We start from the raw sequence: 20,388 nt of genomic DNA, 5'->3' as shown, positions 1-20,388 counted from the left end.
GAGTCTAGAGCAGCGGTTCTTAACCTGGGGGTCGTGACGTACGCGCATACGCAAACAAAATACTGTGTGTGGTATGTACCTTTGTTAGGTTCCTAAAAATGGGCTCAACAAATTGATATGTTATTCATGACCCCTTCATGACCCCCGGAAAACCCCAAACGACCCCCAGGTTCTGAACCGCTGGTCTAAACTATTTTGGCAGCACAGTTCCACATTTGATGAACATTGTCATAAAATGTCTTTTATTGGTTCGTCATTAGAATGAACAGACCTTATCGATGCCCTTCTTTTAATACTGATTAATTAATTAATTATCTGTGTTATAGTTCATGAAGGGTCGTCATGATTCTAAATGTCATTTCCCAGTGTTTGCCTTTGCTGAAAACTATGCAGTGTTGTTCTTTGCCAGAGCAGTGCAAGGAATTGGGTCCGCTTGCTCTTCAATATCAGGTGATGAAACTTTTATTGACGACTCGTTTTATGTTTTTAAAAATTAATCATTAAGCTTTTGCAGTTCCTACATTACTGTGTGTGTGTGTGTGTGTGTGTGTGTGTGTGTGTGTGTGTGTGTGTGTGTGTGTGTGTGTGTGTGTGTGTGTGTGATCTGCAGGTATGGCCTTATTAGCCAGTCTATACCAAGATGACAACGATAGAGGAGTCGTCATGGGCATTGCTCTGGGCGGTTTGGCAATGGGTGTACTCGGTTAGTTTTCATTCCTCAATGATATTGAGTCTTGCCTTTTTCATATTCTTTCAAGCTGGAGGTTGGTTAACAATAATCAGAAATCACCGATTTTGGTATTTGTCCAGATGATGTGAAATGCTGTATGTATGTTCAATGAAATACGATGCAGTCAAATTTAAGAATGAATTTCAAATTTCAAGTTTAAGAATGCTCCTGTGACCCTTTGGGCTATACTGGCGGGAGCTTCGCTCCTTGTAGGTTTTATCTAGCCAAACAGGTCAACGGGTAGGAGCCAGACTAAGAGTAGTCACACATTTTCCTGGCGGAAGGAAAAAGTTGTTTTTTTCCGCCTGGTCTTGTTGCCCCCAGGGGGTGTTTAGATATGGACACCTAGCAGGGCTAAAACAAGACCTGACAAAGGGCGGAGGAGCTCCTTGTGAGCCAACGGCCATTCATATCCAGTGCCCAACTGTGTCTGTGGACATCCTCCTGCAGTCGGGTTGGTTACCTCTTTCTAGGAGGTTGGTGTGGCAGGATTTGCACTCCGGCCACCATAAAAAACATGTCATTCCGCAACACGCACAAAGAACACAACTAAAAAAAAAACACTCCGTAGGAGTACCTCCTGTGCAGCTGCCCTTCGCAGAGCAGCTCACCGGACGACGGGATTGGGGGCAAAGCCTTCGGAAATCCCATTCTTTGACAATAGGAGGAAAAGCATGGGCTAGCTCTCCTGGGTTGGGTTGTGGAGGTGTGTGTCGGGGTGGTGCTGAGACGTCATCCACGGGGCGGTGGACGTCTCCTTGGATTAACCTGAGATGGCCCTTCGGGTGCATGCCTGGAATATTATTACTCTAAGAGAGGATGATCACCTGTCTCTGCTATCATCTGAGCTCCAGCGTTTGTACATCAGTGTTGCAGCACTTTCTGAGGTTCGGAGGCCGGATAGTGGTGAGATCATGGTAGGTGGTTACATCTACTACTGGTCTGGTCGCTTTGACAGTTACCATGCCCAGGGAGTTGCTATAGCTTTGTCCAATAAGCTGACTCCCATGATAGTCGAGGTAACATCGGTCAACGAGCGTATTATGAGACTGAGGATGCGTCGCTCTTTGGGTGTCATTTCCCTGGTCTCTGTATATGCTCCGACTGAGGAACGTGATCTCAATGTGAAGGAGGCATTCTATGCCATGCCCGAGTCTGTGGTTGAACAGTGCCCCAGGAGAGATACTCTTCTAGTCTTGGGGAATTTCAATGCATCGACTGGCACTGACAGGGATGGTTATGAGGCATGTGTTGGTCCCCATGGATCTGGGGCTTTGAACCAAAATAGCACCAAGTTTCTCAGCTTTGCAAGAAGTCATGGACTTAGGGTGGCTGGCTCCTGGTTTTGGCTCCCACAGCCTCATCGCTGGACTTGGTATTCCAATGCTGGTGGTGTGGCGAAGGAGACTGACCATGTGCTAATTGATGGTCGATGGTGGATGCTCCAGAACTGCAGGGTCGACTGGAGTGCTCAGTTCCTCAACACTGACCACAGCCTTGTTGTAGCAACTCTGAAGTTGCAGCTCAAATCCAAGATAATGCTATCATCCCAGTGTAGGCTGGATGTGGGCAAGCTCAAGGAGTAGAGGGTGTCTGAGGAGTTTGCGAGCAGGTTGAATGGGGTTTTGGGGGGGGGGGGGGTCTGGATGCTTCAGGGGATCCTGAGGAGTTGTAGAATGCCTTCAAGACCATCATCCTTGATGTTGTCGGTGGCTGTCTTGGAACCCACCATCAGGTGAAGAAGAACTTTGTCTCTCAGGAGACGCTTGATACCATCAACCAGAGTCACATGGCCAGTCTCGATGGCAGAGCTGAACTGTCCGGGGAGCTGCGGTGTAAAACTGTACGCTCGCCGAGGGCGGACAAGGAGGCCTATGTGTGAGTAAGCTGTGAAAGGGTAGAGCATCACTTGTGGACATGTGATTCTCGTCCTGCTTACAGAGGAATCCATGCATTGCGTTCCTCTAAGCCTGTCTCTAGGTGTACTGCAGTTTGAGCAGACGGTGGTGGCCTCTTGACAGAGTCTGAAGTGAAGGTCCGCTGGACCGGTTACTTTGAGTGGCTGTACCAGGCTGACCTAACGGCTGTTGAGTTGGATGTCATGGGTGTTGCTATCCCAAATGCTGACACCCCCAATTAACTGTGGACCACATTCACTTGTGGAAACACAGGCGACGGTGAACCAGCTGAAAGTGAGCAAAGCTCCTGAGATTTGTGGCATCCATGCTGAGCTTCTCAAGGCTTGTGAAAATGCTGTACTTCATTGCATGCAGTTCTGTGCTCTGTTTGAAGCAGAGGGATCATCCCAACTGACTGGAAGAGGGGCCTTGTTGTCCCTCTCTGGAAAGGGAAGGGTGATGACCAGGACTGCAAAAACTACCGAGGTGTGATGCGACTCTCGGTGCCAGGCAAGGTCTTTTCTTGGATCATTCTTGAGAGGGTTCACCACCATCTGCTCGAGCAGCAGCGACCAGAGCAGTCGGGCTTTACACCAAAGAGATCAACGATTGACCATATCCTTGCGCTTCAGGTACTCACCAAATGCAAGCGAGAGTTTCGCCATGGGCTGCTTTCTGCCTATGTTGATCTCCGCAAAGCATTCGATTTGGTGAATCAGGTTGCCCTCTTGAGGATTCTTGGTCTTCGTGGGATGCCACCAACGCTGATAAATCTGATCTCTGAACTATGCTCTGGTACTGAGAGTGCTGTGAGGTGTGGTGGCTCCATCTCTGACTTTTTCCAGTTGTTACTGGAGTTTGGCAGGGGCGTGTACTGGCTCCCACACTCTTCAGCGCTTGTATGGACTGGATTCTGGTGAGGATGTCGGAGAGGTCAGTCTGCGGTGCATCATTTGTGAGTGTCAAGATCTCTGATCTTGATTTTGCAGATGATGCAGTCATCTTTGCGGAGATGCTGGATATTCTTGCGGGGGCCCTCCAGGCACTGAATGAGGAGGTGGAGCCACAGGGATTATGGATTTCCTGGGTCAAAAGCAATATCCAGGCTTTCAATGACATCTTGGATGCTGCCGTCTTGTCTGTGCCTGTTTGTGGCAAAGATGTTGAGGTCACGAAGAGATTCACATACCTTGGCAGTGTTATTCATGTCTCTGCATGTTGCGAGCCAGAGGTTTATAGACGTCTGGGTCTGGTCTGGGGAGTCATGGATTCACTGGATCATGGGGTGTGGCGCTGTCGGTATCTATGCAGGAGGACGAAAGTCAGAGTCTTTAAGTCATTGGTGCTTTCAGTCTTGCTCTACGGATGAGAGGCTTGGACCCTTACCAAGCCACTGGGATTACGGATTTCCAGGCCAGAGAATGAGAATCAACTCCTTTGGAACCAAATTTCTTCAGAGAATCCTTGGCTATCGCTGGTCGGACTTCGTGTCCAATGAGCGGTTGCTGGGAGAGACTCAGATGAGATTTATTTCCTGTATGGTCCATCAGCGTCAGCTGCGGCTGTATTATATGGACATATGGCTCGTTTTCCTGATGCTGATCCAGCTCACCAGATACTCTCAGCAAGGGAGCCTCGTGAGTGGAGGAAGCCAACGGGCTGACCGCATGCCTTGTGGTTGCAGCAGGTTGATCGGCATCTCAAGGAGATAGGGATGGGCCAGGCATCAGCCTGGGGGATGGCCAGACGGAGGCCCCTGGAGTACCATCAGAAAGTGGATGTGGTGACGCGCTGCTCCGGGGCATGCTCCCATAACTGACCTTATCACTGAAGAGCTGAGCAGGAATCAATGCAATGTGATAACCATTGCTAAGTAAACTTGGCATGTACAGCAAACATACACTGCCTGTTTTGTTTTTTTCTTTAGAAGAGTGAGGCTGATGGAAGAGCAAGTTTATGAAGGGTGTGAAGTGACAGTAGGGCAAAAGTTGGAGACAATAAGCAAGGGAATGAACGAACCGTAAAAGAGGAAAGAAAGGAGGGAAGACTGCAACCTGCAAGTCAGGAGAGTTTGGATAGGAAGGATTGACCAGGGTAATAATCCTACGTCGGAGTGGCGACCCGTCGAAGATTGTACTCCATAGCCAATGAAACTTCCTCGGCAGCTCCTGTGCTCCTCAAGGGGTGAGAGGAATGCATAAATACACTGTATATATCAGGGTAATGTAGATTATGGGTAAGGATTGAGGGTGGGCGGGGGGGGGGGGATACTCGAGATGGCAGTGCACTGCCAATTTCAAGCCGTAGTGAGAAGGGTGGGACTGCACAGCCTCTGGAAGCTGGTTCCACATATGGGGGAAGTGAGGAAAAAATAGTGGAGATGTGTAGTAGGCCTGGATAGTGGGAGATTTATAAGGAGGGTGTTCCTGAAAGAACAAGTGCATCTTGGAGTTAAAATTGAGACCGTGAGAGAGGCAGTTAAAAAAACAAAACACCGACCTGCATGTGATGGAAGAGCAAAATATGATGTTCAGGTATGACAGTTAAATAGACTTTGTAGGATTGAAGTCCATGTTCCACTTATCAGACCAGCCTCTATCCATTCCCAGATCAGCAGAGTGACCCAGCTACCAACTGCATATGATTAGGATGGGATACTGTATGAGAAAGTCTAGAATCATCTGCAAAAGAGGAGGCGAGGATTTTCCAGAGCAACTGAAAAGGCATTTATGTAGATTAGGAGCAATATTGAGCCATTGTGCTTTTTCTGGTCTTCATCAATGATCTCTCTGACTCTCTTGAAAATCCTCTCTATCTCTTTGCTGACGACTCTACTCTCTGTCGCTCCATTCCTCATCCCTCAGATTGGCAGTCTGCAGCCTCCTCACTCTCTGCAGACCTGGACAAAATCACAGACTGGTCAAACAAGTGGAACATGTCTTTCAATCCTGACAAATCTCACAATCTTACAATGTCTCTCCGAAAGGACCGACTGGACAACCCTCCCATCTACTTTCTCAACAATCCTCTCCAAGAAGTTCTGTCGCTCAAGCTTTTGGGTCTCACTATCTGCCATGATCTTTCTTGGGAAAACCACATTTCCAAGCTGGCCTCCAAAGCCAGTCGCCGACTGGGCATCCTCCGTCGTGCGAAGTCCTTCCTTGGCACACCTGAGCTCCTCACCACATACAAGGCTTTCATCCGCAGCTCAATGGAATACTGTTCTCCCCTCTGGGCTGGTGCTCCTGCCTCACACCTTGCTCGGCTTCACGCTGTTGAGGCCAAAGCTTTCAGAATCATTGGAATCTCCTGCGATGTAGTCAACACCGAGGGCCTTTCACTCACTCACCGCAGGCAGGTTGGTGGTCTTTCTGTCTTCTACCGACTCCTCTCCGGCCTTGCTCCCCTAGCTCTCTCTGTGCTCTGTCCCCCCAATATTCCTTCAGGTCGCACAAGATCTGCCTGCAACCCTCTTATGGTTAAACTGCCAAAGTCTAGGCTCTCTGCTCACCTTCACTCTTTCATTCCCCTTTTCTCCCGCCTCTGGAACAAACTCCCCCACTCCCTTCAATCCCACTCCTCCCTCCAGGTCTTTAAAACAGCTGTTCACCACCATCTCTTATCTTCCCCCATCGAAAACCTTGATCTTTTCTACCCCCGGTAATTCACCCCAGGGTCCTTGCAGTGTTCATATGTTTTATTCCTCTCCCACCTCCCCCCAAGTCCTCCCAATGTCCCTGCTCTCAAATGTTGTGTTTGTGTCCTTCCCCCTCTTCCCCCTCTCTTTTGTGTCCTTCCCCCTCTCTCCCCATCTTGTCTGCCGCTCCCCTTGTTTTTTGTGTTTTGTGTGTCGGTTTGTCTTTTTGTGTGATTAATGTTAGCTCTTTCACGAGCCTCGATCTTGTATACAAAAAAAAACAAAAAAAAAACTGCCTTGAGGCACTCCAGTCTTCACTGATAGAGGAGAGGGCTCCATTGACAGCAATGTGTGGACTGTGTGAGTGGAGGAAGTCAGAAATCCAAGAATGAAGGCAGCCTTGAGTACCGTGGTTAGAGAGCTTGCAAAGCAAAGCAGGAATGAAAACTATGTGGAGTGTGGAATGCCTGAGATATGTCCAAGTAAACAGTCCTCACCTCTTTGAGACTTAGGACCTCTCCCACTGCCAAGAGATTAGCAGCAGCAGAATGTTCAGAGTCAAGTGAGTGAGACAGAATCAGAGATCAGACTGCTGGAAATCAGGAGACAACATCAGTAGCCATGCTGGATTGCATTACTTTGTTTATAATTGGAAGCAAGCATCTGTAGTAAGAGTTTCCGTTTGTACACCCTTCTTGTGGACGGGGGTGATGTTCTCAGACTTCCAGCTTGATGGAGGCGGCCAAAGTAGAAGCACATGTTGAATAGAGTAGATAGAGGAGATGCAAGAGCAACAGAGCAGAATTTGAGGATGTGGCCAGTAATGCCTTCCTGGCACATCACCAAAGCTGGGTCCAGACTGGACAGAACTTTATCGACCTTCTCAGATGAGAATGCCACAAAAACCGTCATGGCCTTATCTGGGGCAGAACCTGAAGACATATGCCATTTTAGGTGATGGATGGGATGGATGGGGTAGCATACACCAGATACAAGTTTGACAAGGCACCATAATGACTTTGAGGAAGACTAGTGAAGAGGTCATCCTTCATATTTGCATAAAGACGTTTTCTGGCTTGCCCTAAGATTGAATACACATGTTGTGAGCCTTACAGCGTGATCAAAAGTTATTTTCAGCCAGGTTTGCTTTCCATATCGAAAAAGCAAGCTTTTAATCTCCAGCATGAAATACCAAAAGGTGGTACAGATAGATTAACATCATGAAGGTACAGGTACTGAAGTTCCTTGTGCACTTGTGTTGATACAGTGGGTCCTCCCTTTGGGAGTATGCTGTACTATTTCTTTGGAAAACCAACTCCCTTCCTTATTCTGGCCAGCCTTATTGTCCTGGATGGAGGTGAGTTTGATTTTGTGAAATGTGGAATAAGTTTACTTTATTTCCAACCCAAGATGACCATGTTTTGGAATATTTGGGTTTCATTATATTGGATTAAACTGCAAAGCTTGCATAGGGATCCTGATTCCATTTTTTGGCCCCCACCCCTCTGACAAGGTTGGAGACAGGGGACAGTAAATGAGATCGACCGAACGACTGACTGATCAATCATCTGTACATGTACTTTTGTGCACGTAATGTGATATTTCAAAACCTGTTGAACATTTAACTTTCATATTGCAGATATACTGTATATTCCTCATGACATTATCTCAACCTGATTAGATCGCGGCTGTGATTGACTAAATTACATTTCCAGGGCAACCATCTCGGAAATTTGGCTCGTGCACAGATATTTCAAAAACTGTTCAAGATTTAGCTTTCATATTACACAAATCAGTTCCTCATGCCACCCAAAATGCGGGGAGAGAGGGTGGGTGTAGTCTCTCAGCTCCTTGTAAAAGTAAAGTTACTGGCTGAGAACCAGCAAGAAGAAAGACATAGAATGTCATAGCCCCCATGGTTTTAGTATTTGGCTGTATGGAGTTAAAGGCCGCCAGTCGGCCATCTTTGGTCAGATTACAAAACAAAATCTTCTGCATATGTATACTCTCACGTATTGTGTTTGTGCCAAGTTTGAACAAAATCGGTCCATGCATGTTGAGAAATGGTGGAGACACGTTTATGTATCAAAATGGCTGCCAGTCGGCCATCTTGGATATGACCTCGAAAAAAATTACGTGCATATGTAACCCATCATTTATTATCTGTGTACCAAGTTTGAACAAGACCAGTAAATGCATTTCTGAGAAATGGTTGAGGATGTGTTCAATCACAGATTTTTTTACAACTAAAATGGCCACCAGTCTAGCAGTCGGCCTTTCTTGATTAAATCACAAAATAAAATGAGGTGCACCTGCATGCCATCATGTATTGTGCTTTTGCAAAGTTTGAACAAAATCGGACCATGCATGTTGAAGAAATGGTTGAGGATGAAGGAGCTGCGCTACAACGCGAGTCGAAAGAATTGACGCGACCAAAGACGGAATTCGTCCGAGTTGCTTTATTGAAACAAAACAGCTCAGGTATTCTGACAAGCCCGTTTATCGGGCAGCAATATATATACACATTTATGTCGGGAAGTTTGCCCGGCAAAAGCTATACCGGGCATGCCCGGGTGTCAAGGGCGAGCCTTGGAAAGGCGAGTCTGGACCTGACCGGGCGTGTTTGGCTGCGGCCTGGCAAGTCGAGGCTGGGCGTGCCCGGGCGCTCTGGGCGAGCCCTGGAAAGGCGATAGCGGGCATGCCCGGACGCTCTGGGCGAGCCCTGGAAAGGCGATAGCGGGCATGCCCGGACGCTCTGGGCGAGCCCTGAAAAGGCGATAGCGGGCATGCCCGGACGCTCTGGGCGAGCCCTGGAAAGGCGAGAGCGGGCATGCCCGGGAAAGACGAGACCGGGCGTGCCCGGGAGGTTCGGGCGTGCCCGGGAACAGTGAGTCCAGGCATGCCCGGGAGAGGCGCGTCTGGCCGTGTTCTGGCCGGTGCAAGGCGATTGTGTGCATCCAGCGGTAACCGCTACACACGCCCCTCCAGAATCGACCTGCACCGGCAGGGTCAATTTAAGGGGGGTCTGGATGACCCGGCCGAAGCGACCCCTGGAGGGTCGTGGGGAGGGGTCCGACGTGGTGGTGGGTGGTCGAGCGGGGGGAACTGTGGACGGGGGGCGGCCTCGCCGCGGAGGAAGGGCCAACCGTGGTGGTCGGTCGACGTCCATGTGCGCCGGTTTGAGGCAGTCCACAGAAATCCGGTCCGGCCGGCCGCCAAAGTCGACGATGAAAGACTTGTCGCCCCGTCGCAGGACCCGGAAGGGCCCGTCGTACGGCGGCCGGAGTGGCCCCCGGTGCGCGTCATGACGCACAAAGACGTACTCCGCTGTGCGAAGCGCCGGGGGGGACGTAGGACTGGGGGCCACCGTGGTGGGACGTCGGCACGGGGGTAAATCGTCGGGCGGCCTCCTGGAGGTCCGAGCGCTGGCGAGCGGCGGACCAGGGACTGGTAGCGTCGGGCACGAATTCGCCCGGGACGTGGAGCGGCTGGCCGTAGACGAGCTCGGCGGCGGACGCCTGGAGGTCTTCCTTGGGGGCCGTGCGAAGGCCCAAAAGGACCCACGGCAGCCGGTCGGCCCAACCGTCGTCCTGAAGGCCGGCCATGAGTGCGGCCTTCATGGAGCGGTGAAACCGCTCGCACAACCCGTTGGCTTGGGGGTGGTAGGCCGTGGTGCGGTGCAGCGTGACCCCCAACGAACGGGCGACCGCGCCCCAAAGCTCAGACGTGAACTGTGGGCCGCGGTCGGATGAGATGTCCGCTGGTGCGCCGAAGCGCGCGACCCAGGTGGCGATGAACGCCTGCGCCACGTCGGCGGTGGTGGTGGAGGCGAGGGGCACAGCCTCCGGCCACCTGGTGGTCCTGTCCACCATGGTGAGCAGGTGGGTGAACCCCCGCGAGGGGGGCAGGGGACCCATCAGGTCCATGTGGACGTGGTCGAAACGCCGTTCAGGCATGGCGAAAGGTGCCAGCGGGGCCTGGGTGTGGCGGTGGACCTTGACCCGCTGGCAGGCCGTGCAGGCGTTGGCCCAGTCGAGGATGTTTCGCCGAAGGCCGTGCCAGACGAAATGCGCCGACACCAGCTTCTGAGAAGCTTTCCGGCCCGGGTGAGAAAGGCCGTGGATGGAGGCGAAGATGCGGCGCTGCCAGGAAACGGGCACGATGGGGCGAGGCTGGCCCTGGGAGACGTCGCAGAGCAGGACGGTGCCCGCGAAGGGAATGTCGGCCAGGCGGAGGCCCGTGTCCGCCGCACGGAGTGCCTGCACCAAGGCGTCGGTGGTCTGGTCGGCCGCCATGAGCGCGAAGTCCACGCCGAGGTGGACCGCGTTCGCGCTGGCCCGAGAAAGACAGTCGGCCACGGCGTTGTCTTTGCCGGCGACGTGCCGGATGTCCATGGTGAACTCCGACACGGCGGAGAGGTGGCGCTGCAGGCGGGCCGACCACGGCTCCGTGACCTTAGCCATTGCGTAGACCAACGGCTTGTGGTCGACGAAAGCCGTGAACGGGTGGCCCTCCAGGAGGTGTCGGAAATGGCGAACGGCCAGGAATAGCCCGAGCAGCTCGCGCTCGAACGTGCTGTAGTTTAACTCGTTCGGCCGGAGTTGCCGGCTGAAAAAAGCGAGTGGCTGCCAAACCCCGTCCACCCATTGCTCATGGACGGTGCCCACCGCGTAGTTGGAGGCGTCCGTAGTGAGGGCAATGGGCGCGTTGAGCACCGGGTGAGCCAGCAGCATTGCGTCGGCGAGGGCCCGTTTGGCGCTGGCGAAGGCCGCGTCCATGGCCGCGGACCAAACAATGTCGTGCTTGGCTGGCTTGCCCCGGAGGGCCTCGTAAAGGGGCCGCATGAGCTGAGCAGCGCGGGGCACGAATCGGTGATAAAAATTCACCATGCCGAGGAACTATTGGAGGGCCTTGATGGAACGGGGACGCGGGAACGTGGTGATGGCCTCGACCTTGGTCGGCAGTGGCACCGCCCCGGTCTTGGTGATGCGGTGGCCCAAAAAGTCAACGGTCGTTGCGCCGAAGTGGCATTTGACCAGGTTGACAATTAAGCCGTGCTCGCTGAGGCGACCGAACAGTGTTCGGAGGTGGAGGAGGTGCTCGGCTCGGGACGTGCTGGCGACGAGGATATCGTCCAGATAGACGAAAAGAAACGGCAGGTCGCGCAGCACGCCGTCCATCAAGCGCTGGAATGCCTGGGCCGCGTTCTTGAGGCCAAACGGCATCCGCAAAAATTCGAACAGGCCGAACGGCGCGATGACGGCCGTCTTCGGGACGTCGGCCGCCCGGACAGGTACCTGGTGGTAGCCCCGTATCAGGTCAATTTTCGAAAAGATGACCCGTCCTGCCAAACGGGCGGAAAAGTCCTGAATATGCGGCATCGGGTACCTGTCGGGGGTGGTAGCGTCGTTGAGATGGCGGTAGTCGCCACACGGGCGCCATCCACCCCCCGGCTTCGGCACGATGTGCAGTGGCAAGGCCCACGCGCTATCGGAGCGCCGCACGATGCCGAGGTGCTCCAACGCGTCGAACTCGGCCTTCGCCATGGCGAGCTTGGCCGGGTCGAGGCGGCGGGACCTGGCGTAGACCGACGGGCCCGTAGTGGGTATGTGGTGCTCGATCCCGTGCCGCACCACGACGGCCGAAAACGTCGGCCGCGTGAGGGCCGGGAATTCCGCGAGCAGGCGAGCGAACTCGTTCGCTGCCGGGAGGGCGCATGCCAGTTCGGTCGGCGCGGAGCTGCTCATCATGCACGCCAGGGAGCTGAAGGTCTCGGCGTTGACAAGGCGACGACGTTTGATGTCGACCAGCAGCCCGTGCGCGCAGAGGAAGTCGGCGCCCAGCAAAGCCATGGGGACGCAGGCGGTCACAAAAGTCCATTGAAAACGCTGGCTGCCGAAGCAGAGGGTGACGACGCGTGGGCCGAAAGTGCGTATGGCCGAGCCATTAGCAGCGACCAAAGAGGGGCCGCAAACGGCGTCCCGCCTGTCCTGCTCGGAGGCGGGTATGACGCTCAGTTGGGCGCCGGTGTCACACAGGAAACGCCGCCCAGACGCTTTGTCCCGAATAAACAGCAAGTTGCCCGAGTGGCCGGCGCTCATGGCTGGGAATGAACGCCGGCCCGGCCGTTTCCCGACCTGCCGAAAGTGCACGGGGGCCGGCACGTCCGAGCCTTGTGTCCGAACCTGGCATGGTAATAACACTACGCCCGGTCAGGTGGAGGCCCCGGCCGTCGTGTCGGAAGCGGGCGGTGCGGCGTGGCGGCCGCCAGTTGCACCGGCAGTTCGGCCTCCAACCGCGCAGGGCGCTCGGGCGTCGTGGGCGTCGCCTCGGACGGCGGCGGGCTCCAGGTAACCGCGCCGATGTACTGGCCCGCCGAGGAGATCTTATCGGCTTCCCTGGCGAGGGCGTGGGAATCCGTGATCAACGTGCCAGCCAGGGCGAGGCGTACCGGGTGAGGCAGCTGGCGAAGGAACAGCTCGCGGAACAGAAAATCCGGAGAGTGCTCACCGAGCAACGAGAGCATATAGTCCATGCGCTCTGACGGGCGCGTGTCGCCGAGCTCGGGCAGAGCGAGCAGGCGCCGTGCGCGTGCTGCCGGTGAGAGGGCGAAAGCATCGAGGAGGAGTGTCTTCATCGCGTCGTATTTGTCAGCAGCCAGCAGGTGCTCGAGGAGGCTCAAGGCGCAGGCCGCGGTGGCGGAACCGAGCGCAGCCACAACATGGTGGAAGCGGGTGTCGTCCGCGGTGATGCCTCGCAGGGCGAACTGAGAGTCCGCCTGAGTGAACCAAACAGCCGCATGAGCCTCCCAGAAGGTAGGCAGTTTAAGCGTCACTGCCGTATCCATGTCGGTAGGTCACCAGTGAAGGAGCTGCGCTCCAACGTGAGTCGAAAGAATTGACGCGACCAAAGACGGAATTCGTCCGAGTTGCTTTATTGAAACAAAACAGCTCAGGTAATCTTACAAGCCCGTTTATCGGGCAGCAATATATATACACATTTATGTCGGGAAGTTTGCCCGGCAAAAGCTATACCGGGCATGCCCGGGTGTCAAGGGCGAGCCTTGGAAAGGCGAGTCTGGACCTGCCCGGGCGTGTTTGGCTGCGGCCTGGCAAGTCGAGGCTGGGCGTGCCCGGGCGCTCTGGGCGAGCCCTGGAAAGGCGATAGCGGGCATGCCCGGACGCTCTGGGCAAGCCCTGGAAAGGCAATAGCGGGCATGCCCGGACGCTCTGGGCGAGCCCTGAAAAGGCGATAGCGGGCATGCCCGGACGCTCTGGGCGAGCCCTGGAAAGGCGAGAGCGGGCATGCCCGGGAAAGACGAGACCGGGCGTGCCCGGGAGGTTCGGGCGTGCCCGGGAACAGTGAGTCTGGGCATGCCCGGGAGAGGCGCGTCTGGCCGTGTTCTGGCCGGTGCAAGGCGATTGTGTGCATCCAGTGGTAACCGCTGCACAGACACGTTTAAGTAACAAAATGTCCGCTAGTCGGCCATCTTGGATCTGATCTCCAAGGAAAATGACGAGCATATGTAAGCCATCATTTGTTATCTGTTTGCCAAGTTTTAACAACATCGGTTAATGCATGTCCGAGGAATGGTTGAGGACGTGTTCAACATCAGCTTTTTTACAACTAAAATGGCCGCCAGTCAGCCATATTTGATCGCATCGCGAAACAAAATGATGTGCATATGTATGCCGTCATGTGTTATCCTTGAGCCAAATATGAACAAAATCGGTCAATACATCTCCGAGATATGATTGCGGACACACAGCCGCACAGACGAGGCCCAACCCATAAGTCCCCGTTTCGGACTAAGTCCATAGGGGGCTAATAATGGGCTCCAAATCAATCACTCTAGCCCAGAATGACTTGTTTTTCTTACATCTGAAAGGGTAAGAATTTAATTAACCTGCCAATTAATTTAATTAACCCTTACTCTTGTGAAGATCATGGTTAATTATGCTACAAGTATAAAACGCTTATGAGTTATATTACGTTTTCAGGCACTTAACCAATATTAACTTTCAGGCACATTCTCAGTAATTGCAGCATAAGGCACCATGTATGTATTCCATGCATGGAGGTGGAGGTGGAGGTGGAGATTGAGGGGGATGAGGGTGGAGGTGGTTTCAGAGCCGGTATCTATAAGCAGTGACATTGTGTAGTGTAGCAGGATGGCTCAGTGTTTGATCACGTAACCTTTAAACCATCTGAATCTGTTTGTCAGTATGAATCCTGGTGGAACAAAGTCGGATTAAATTGATGTCTGATGCTCGGTGAGCAAAGGCGTAATGGAAGCACAGGCTGAATAGAGCAGGTAAAGGAGATGCCAGAACAACAGAGCATAATTTTACGTCATTTGTGGGGTAAGGGTTAGAGCATCCATTCTGTGTCTGGGAGGGCGGTGGTTAGAATCCCGGCTGAGTCATACCAAAGACTTTTAGAATGGTACGTGCTGCTTCCTTGCTTAACGCTCGGCCTTTTTATTTTAAGCGCAGAGCATGGACAAACAATATGTTGGCCACCTTTGCACAGGCTTTGAGGGGCCTCATGGCCTCCTCCTGTTATGTGTTGAATTTCCTTATAAAGGAAATTCATTATAACTAGAGTCGAGAACATTAGCAGGTATGGTGATAAACAGATCAAAACAGTGTTATACAAGTTGAACCCAAGTTGGTGGACAAGCTGCGACTTGCACTTGAACACAAGTTGAACTAGAAAGAGCAATCAGAGATTGCAGACCCTAGTCAGGACATGTTTTTAGTGTTTTTAAGGCTTTTCTGTTAAAACAAATATAGCGGCTGAACCACATGACCGATGACATTGAAGGAGCCGGGGCTCCCACGTCGATCGGAAGAATGGACGCGACAAAAAGCTAGAATTCATCTGAGTTGCTTTAATGAAATCAAACACTCAGGCACTCTGCAAAACCGTTTATCAGTCAGCAATATATATCTATTCCGCCAGGGGGTTTGCCCAGGCCCGGCGCCAGGGGGCGTGGCCCAGCGTCCTGGCTGCGGCCTGGCAAGTTGAGGGCGAGCCTGGGCGTCCTGGACGAGCCCGGCATGGTGATCGCTCCGCGTCCTTGATAGGTGCAAGGCGATTGTGAAAACTCAGCGGCAGCCGCTACACACGTCCCCCCAGAATCGACTTGCACCGGCAGGGTCAATTTGAGGGGGGTCCTGATGACCCGGCCGAAGCGACCCCTGGCGGGTCGTGGGAGGGGGTCCGGTGAGGTGGTGGGCGGTCGAGTGGGGGGCACCGTGGACGGGGGACGGCCTCGCCGCGGCGGAAGGGCCACCCGTGGTGGGTGGTCGACGTCCACGTGCGCCGGCTTGAGGCGGTCCACAGCAATCCGGTCCGACCTGCCGCCGATGTCGATGACGAACGACTTGTCGTCCCGTCGCAGCACCCGGAAGGGCCCGTCGTACGGCGGCTGGAGTGGCCACCGATGTGCGTCGTGACGCACAAAAACATACTCCGCTGTGCGGAGTGCTGGGGGGACGTAGGACTGGGGGTCACCGTGGTGGGATGTTGGCACGGGGGCAAACCGTCGGGCGGCCTCCTGGAGGTCCGAGCGCTGGTGAGCTGCGGACCAGGGACTGGTAGCGTCGGGCACAAATTCGCCCGGGACGCGTAGCACCTGGCCATAGACAAGCTCGGCGGTGGATGCCTGGAGGTCCTCCTTGGGGGCCGTGCGAAGGCCCAAAAGGACCCACGGCAGCCGGTCGGCCCACCCGACGTCTTGAAGGCCGGCCATGAGCGCGGCCTTCATGGAGCGGTGGAATCGCTCGCACAACCCGTTTGCTTGGGGGTGGTAGGCCGTAGTACGGTGGAGCTTGATCCCCAGGTTGCGGGCGACCGCGCCCCACAGCTCGGAGGTGAACTGTGGACTGTGGACGGTCTGACGAGATGTCCGCCGGTGCGCCGAAGCGGGCGACCCAGGTGGCGATGAAAGCCTGCGCCACGTCGGCGGTGGTGGTGGAGACGAGGGGAACGGCCTCCGGCCACCTGGTGGTCCTGTCCACCATGGTGAGCAGGTGTGTGAACCCCCGTGACGGGGGGAGGGGGCCCACCAGATCCACGTTGACGTGGTCGAAACGTCGTTCGGGCACGGTGAAAGGTGCCAGCGGGGCCTGGGTGTGTCGGTGGACCTTGGCCCGTTGGCAGGCCGTGCAGGCGCTGGTCCAATCGCGGACGTCCCGACGAAGGCCGTGCCAGACGAAACGCGCCGACACCAGCTTCTGGGAAGCTTTCCGGCCCGGGTGGGAAAGGCCGTGGAGGGAGGCGAAGATGCGGCGTTGCCAGGCGACGGGCACGATGGGGCGAGGCTGGCCTTGGGAGACGTCGCAGAGCAGGACAGTGTCCGCGCAGGGGATGTCGGCCAGGCGGAGGCCCGTGTCCGCCGCCCGGAGGGCTTGCACCGTGGTGTCGGTGGTTTGGTCCGCCGCCATAAGCGCAAAATCCACGCCCAGGTGGACCGCGTTCGCGCTGGCCCGGGAAAGACAGTCGGCCACGGCGTTGTTTTTGCCGGCGACGTGCCGGATGTCCGTGGTAAACTCCGACACGGCGGAGAGGTGGCGCTGTTGGCGGGCCGACCATGGCTCCGTGACCTTGGCCATGGCGTAAACCAACGGCTTGTGGTCGACGAACGCCGTGAAAGGTCGGCCCTCCAGGAGGTGGCGGAAATGGCGGACGGCCAGGTGTAGACCGAGGAGCTCCCGGTCAAACGTGCTGTATTTGAGCTCATTCGGCCGGAGCTGCCGGCTGAAAAAAGCGAGTGGCTGCCAAACCCCGTTCACCCATTGCTCATGTACGGCGCCCACCGCGTAGTCGGAGGCATCCGTGGTGAGGGCGATGGGAGCGTTGAGCACCGGGTGAGCGAGCAGTGTTGCGTCGGCGAGGGCCCGCTTTGAGCCTTGGAAGGCCGCATCCATTGCTGCGGACCAGGCGATGTCGTGCTTGGCCGGCATGCCCCGGAGGGCTTCGTAGAGGGGCCGCATGAGCTAAGCAGCGCGGGGCACGAAGCGGTGATAAAAATTCACCATTCCCAGGAATTCCTGCAGGGCCTTTATGGTGCGGGGACGCGGGAACGTGGTGATGGCCTCGACCTTGGTTGGCAGCGGCACGGCCCCGTTCTTGGTGATGTGATGGCCCAAAAAATCAACGGCCGTCGTGCCGAAGTGGCATTTGGCCGGGTTGACGATGAGGCCGTGCTCGCTGAGGCGCTCGAACAGCGTCCGGAGGTGGAGGAGGTGCTCGGCCCGGGACGTGCTGGCGACGAGGATGTCGTCCAGGTAAACGAAAAGGAACGGCAGGTCACGCAGCACGCCGTCCATCAAGCGCTGGAACGCCTGAGCCGCGTTCTTGAGACCAAACGGCATCCGCAAGAATTCGAATAAGCCGAACGGCGTGATGACTGCCGTTTTAGGGACGTCGGCCGCCCTGACAGGTACCTGGTGATATCCCCGTATGAGGTCAATTTTCGAAAAAATGACCCGTCCCGCCAGACGGGCGGAGAAGTCTTGGATATGCGGGATCGGGTACCTGTCGGGGGTGGTAGCGTCATTGAGACGGCGGTAGTCGCCACACGGGCGCCATCCACCCCCCGGCTTTGGCACGATGTGCAGTGGCGAGGCCCACGCGCTATCGGAGCGCCGCACGATGCCGAGGTGCTCCAACGCGTCGAATTCGGCCTTCGCTACGGCGAGCTTGGCTGGGTCGAGGCGGCGGGCCCTGGCGTAGACCGGCGGGCCCGTGGTTGGTATGTGGTGCTCGATCCCATGCCGTACTGCGACGGCCGAAAACGTCGGCCGCGTGAGGGCCGGGAACTCCGTGAGCAGGCGAGCAAACTCGTTCGCCGCCGGGACGGCGCATGCCAGCTCGGTCGGCGCGGAGCTGCTCAATGTGCATACCAGGGAGCTGAAGGTTTCAGCGTTGATTAAACGACGCCGTTGGACGTCCACCAGCAGTCCGTGTGCGCAGAGGAAGTCGGCGCCTAGCAGAGCCACGGGCACGTTGGCGGTTACAAACGTCCAAGCAAAGCGTTGGCCGCCGAAGCAGAGGGTGACGTTGCGCGGGCCGAAGGTGCGGATAGTCGATCCGTTGGCCGCAACTAAGGAGGGGCCGCAAACCGCGGATTGCCTGTCCTGGTCAGAGGCGGGTATGACGCTCAGTTGGGCGCCGGTGTCGCACAGGAAGCGCCGTCCGGACGCTTTATCCGTGATGAACAGTAAGTTGCCCGTGTGGCCGGCGCTCATGGCTGGTAATGAACGCCGGCCCGGCCGTTTCCCGGCCTGCCGAAGGTGCACGGGGGTCGGCATGTCCGGGCCTTCTGTCCGAACCTGGCATGATAGTAACACCACGCTTGGTCAGGTGGAGGCCTCGGTCGTCGTGCCGGAGGTGGTCGGCTCGGTAGAGCAGCCGCCAATGGCGTCGGCAGTTCGGCCGTCGACCGTGCCGGGTGCTCGGGTGCCCTGGGTGTTGCGTCGGACGGCGGTGGGTCCCATGTCGCCGCTACGATGCGCTGTCCTGCGGCGGAGATCTTGTCGGCTTCTCTGGCAAGGGCCCGGGGATCTGTGATCGTCGTGCTTGCCAGGGCGAGGCGTACCGGGTTAGGCAGCTGACGGAAGAACAGCTCCCGGAACAGGAATGCCGGAGAGTGCTCGCCGAGCAGTGAAAGCATGTAGTCCATGCGCTCGGAAGGGCGCGTGTCGCCGAGCTCAGGCAGATCGAGCAGGCGCCGTGCGCGTTCCGCCGATGGGAGGGCGAAAGCATCGAGGAGCAGCTTCTTAATCGCGCCGTATTTGTCAGCGGCTGGCGGGCTTTCGAGGAGGCTCAGGGCGCGGGCCGCGGTAACCGACCCGAGCGCAGCTACCACATGGTGGAAGCGGGTGTCGTCGGCCGTGATGCCTCGCAGGGCGAACAGGGACTCCGCCTGTGCGAACCAAACCGCCGCGTGAGCCTCCCAGAAGGTAGGCAGTTTAAGGGCGACTGCCGTGTCCATGTCGATAGGTCACCAATGAAGGAGCCGGGGCTCCCACGTCGATCGGAAGAATGGACGCGACAAAAAGCTAGAATTCATCTGAGTTGCTTTAATGAAATCAAACACTCAGGCACTCTGCAAAACCGTTTATCAGTCAGCAATATATATCTATTCCGCCAGGGGGTTTGCCCAGGCCCGGCGCCAGGGGGCGTGGCCCAGCGTCCTGGCTGCGGCCTGGCAAGTTGAGGGCGAGCCTGGGCGTCCTGGACGAGCCCGGCATGGTGATCGCTCCGCGTCCTTGATAGGTGCAAGGCGATTGTGAAAACTCAGCGGCAGCCGCTACAACATCATTTTTTCTCCACCAAATTATCCACAGATAACACTCAAGAAATTTCATCTTGATCGGATGAAGTTTTGTTCTTGTCGAATTATAACGTCATCATGGAGGAACCTATGACATAATCATTTACATATTTTAATCCCCGTGGAGAGTTCTTTACAATGAGCCACATCTCAATTTTTTCTATGCAGCGCTTTCGGAGATATGGAGGTGCAAATTTTTTCGTTTTTCCCAAGATGGCGTCTGTACTACGTGACATATAGCGTCATAATTATCATTAAAAGATCTACAGGAGGAGGTGCACCTATGGTGAAAATTTCCCGTTAATCTGACCAACGGTTGCAGAGAAAAATCATATTTATTATGTTCGGACAAACAAACAGAAAGACAGACAAACAGACAAATGGACTTAAATGCAACACCCTCTTCTCCGGCGAGGGTAACAATAATATGTCAATTTGAGTCTTGAAAACAAGTTTCCTTGAATGTATATTGTGCATCTGATATGATACCATGGATTTCAATGCATATCTTTACCGACCCTCTACTTTTTACATTACTGTATAGATTCTAGACTTAACCGGCAACAATAGATTCCATAACCACTACCAAAATACTCGTTAAGCTCAAAACGATCTTTTTTTCTTTCTTTTTTTCTTCCGATCTCGATTTTATTTTTCATCTTCTTTGACAGCATTACAACTTTTCATTATGAAGATACCAAAAGTTGTTGCAGAGGTGAGTGATCCCTATACTTGTGTATTACACAGTGTATGGCTTATGAGAGTGAGCCGATGTGTT

General features: G+C 55.0%; 1 protein-coding gene across 3 annotated transcripts in view; it reads left to right on the top strand.

Moving 5' to 3' along the window:
• The window catches only part of LOC137420908 (synaptic vesicular amine transporter), a 335,648-nt gene that overhangs the window by 207,161 nt on the left and 108,099 nt on the right, over positions 1-20,388 (top strand). For 2 of the 3 annotated variants that reach the window (XM_068106409.2, XM_068106408.2), the window contains exons 5-8: positions 367-450; positions 611-703; positions 7,533-7,622; positions 20,282-20,325. In XM_068106409.2, the coding sequence (XP_067962510.2) occupies positions 367-450; positions 611-703; positions 7,533-7,622; positions 20,282-20,325 (311 nt within the window). The remainder of the gene's footprint in view (positions 1-366; positions 451-610; positions 704-7,532; positions 7,623-20,281; positions 20,326-20,388) is intronic. The other variant, XM_068106410.2, reaches the window with a different exon arrangement.

This window comes from Myxine glutinosa, chromosome 2 (genome assembly GCF_964187855.1).
Source record: "Myxine glutinosa chromosome 2, kmMyxGlut1.1, whole genome shotgun sequence".
Lineage (NCBI taxonomy): Eukaryota > Metazoa > Chordata > Myxini > Myxiniformes > Myxinidae > Myxine > Myxine glutinosa.
The sequence above is the reverse complement of the archived record's forward strand: the minus strand, read 5'-3'. Positions and strand labels throughout refer to the sequence as shown.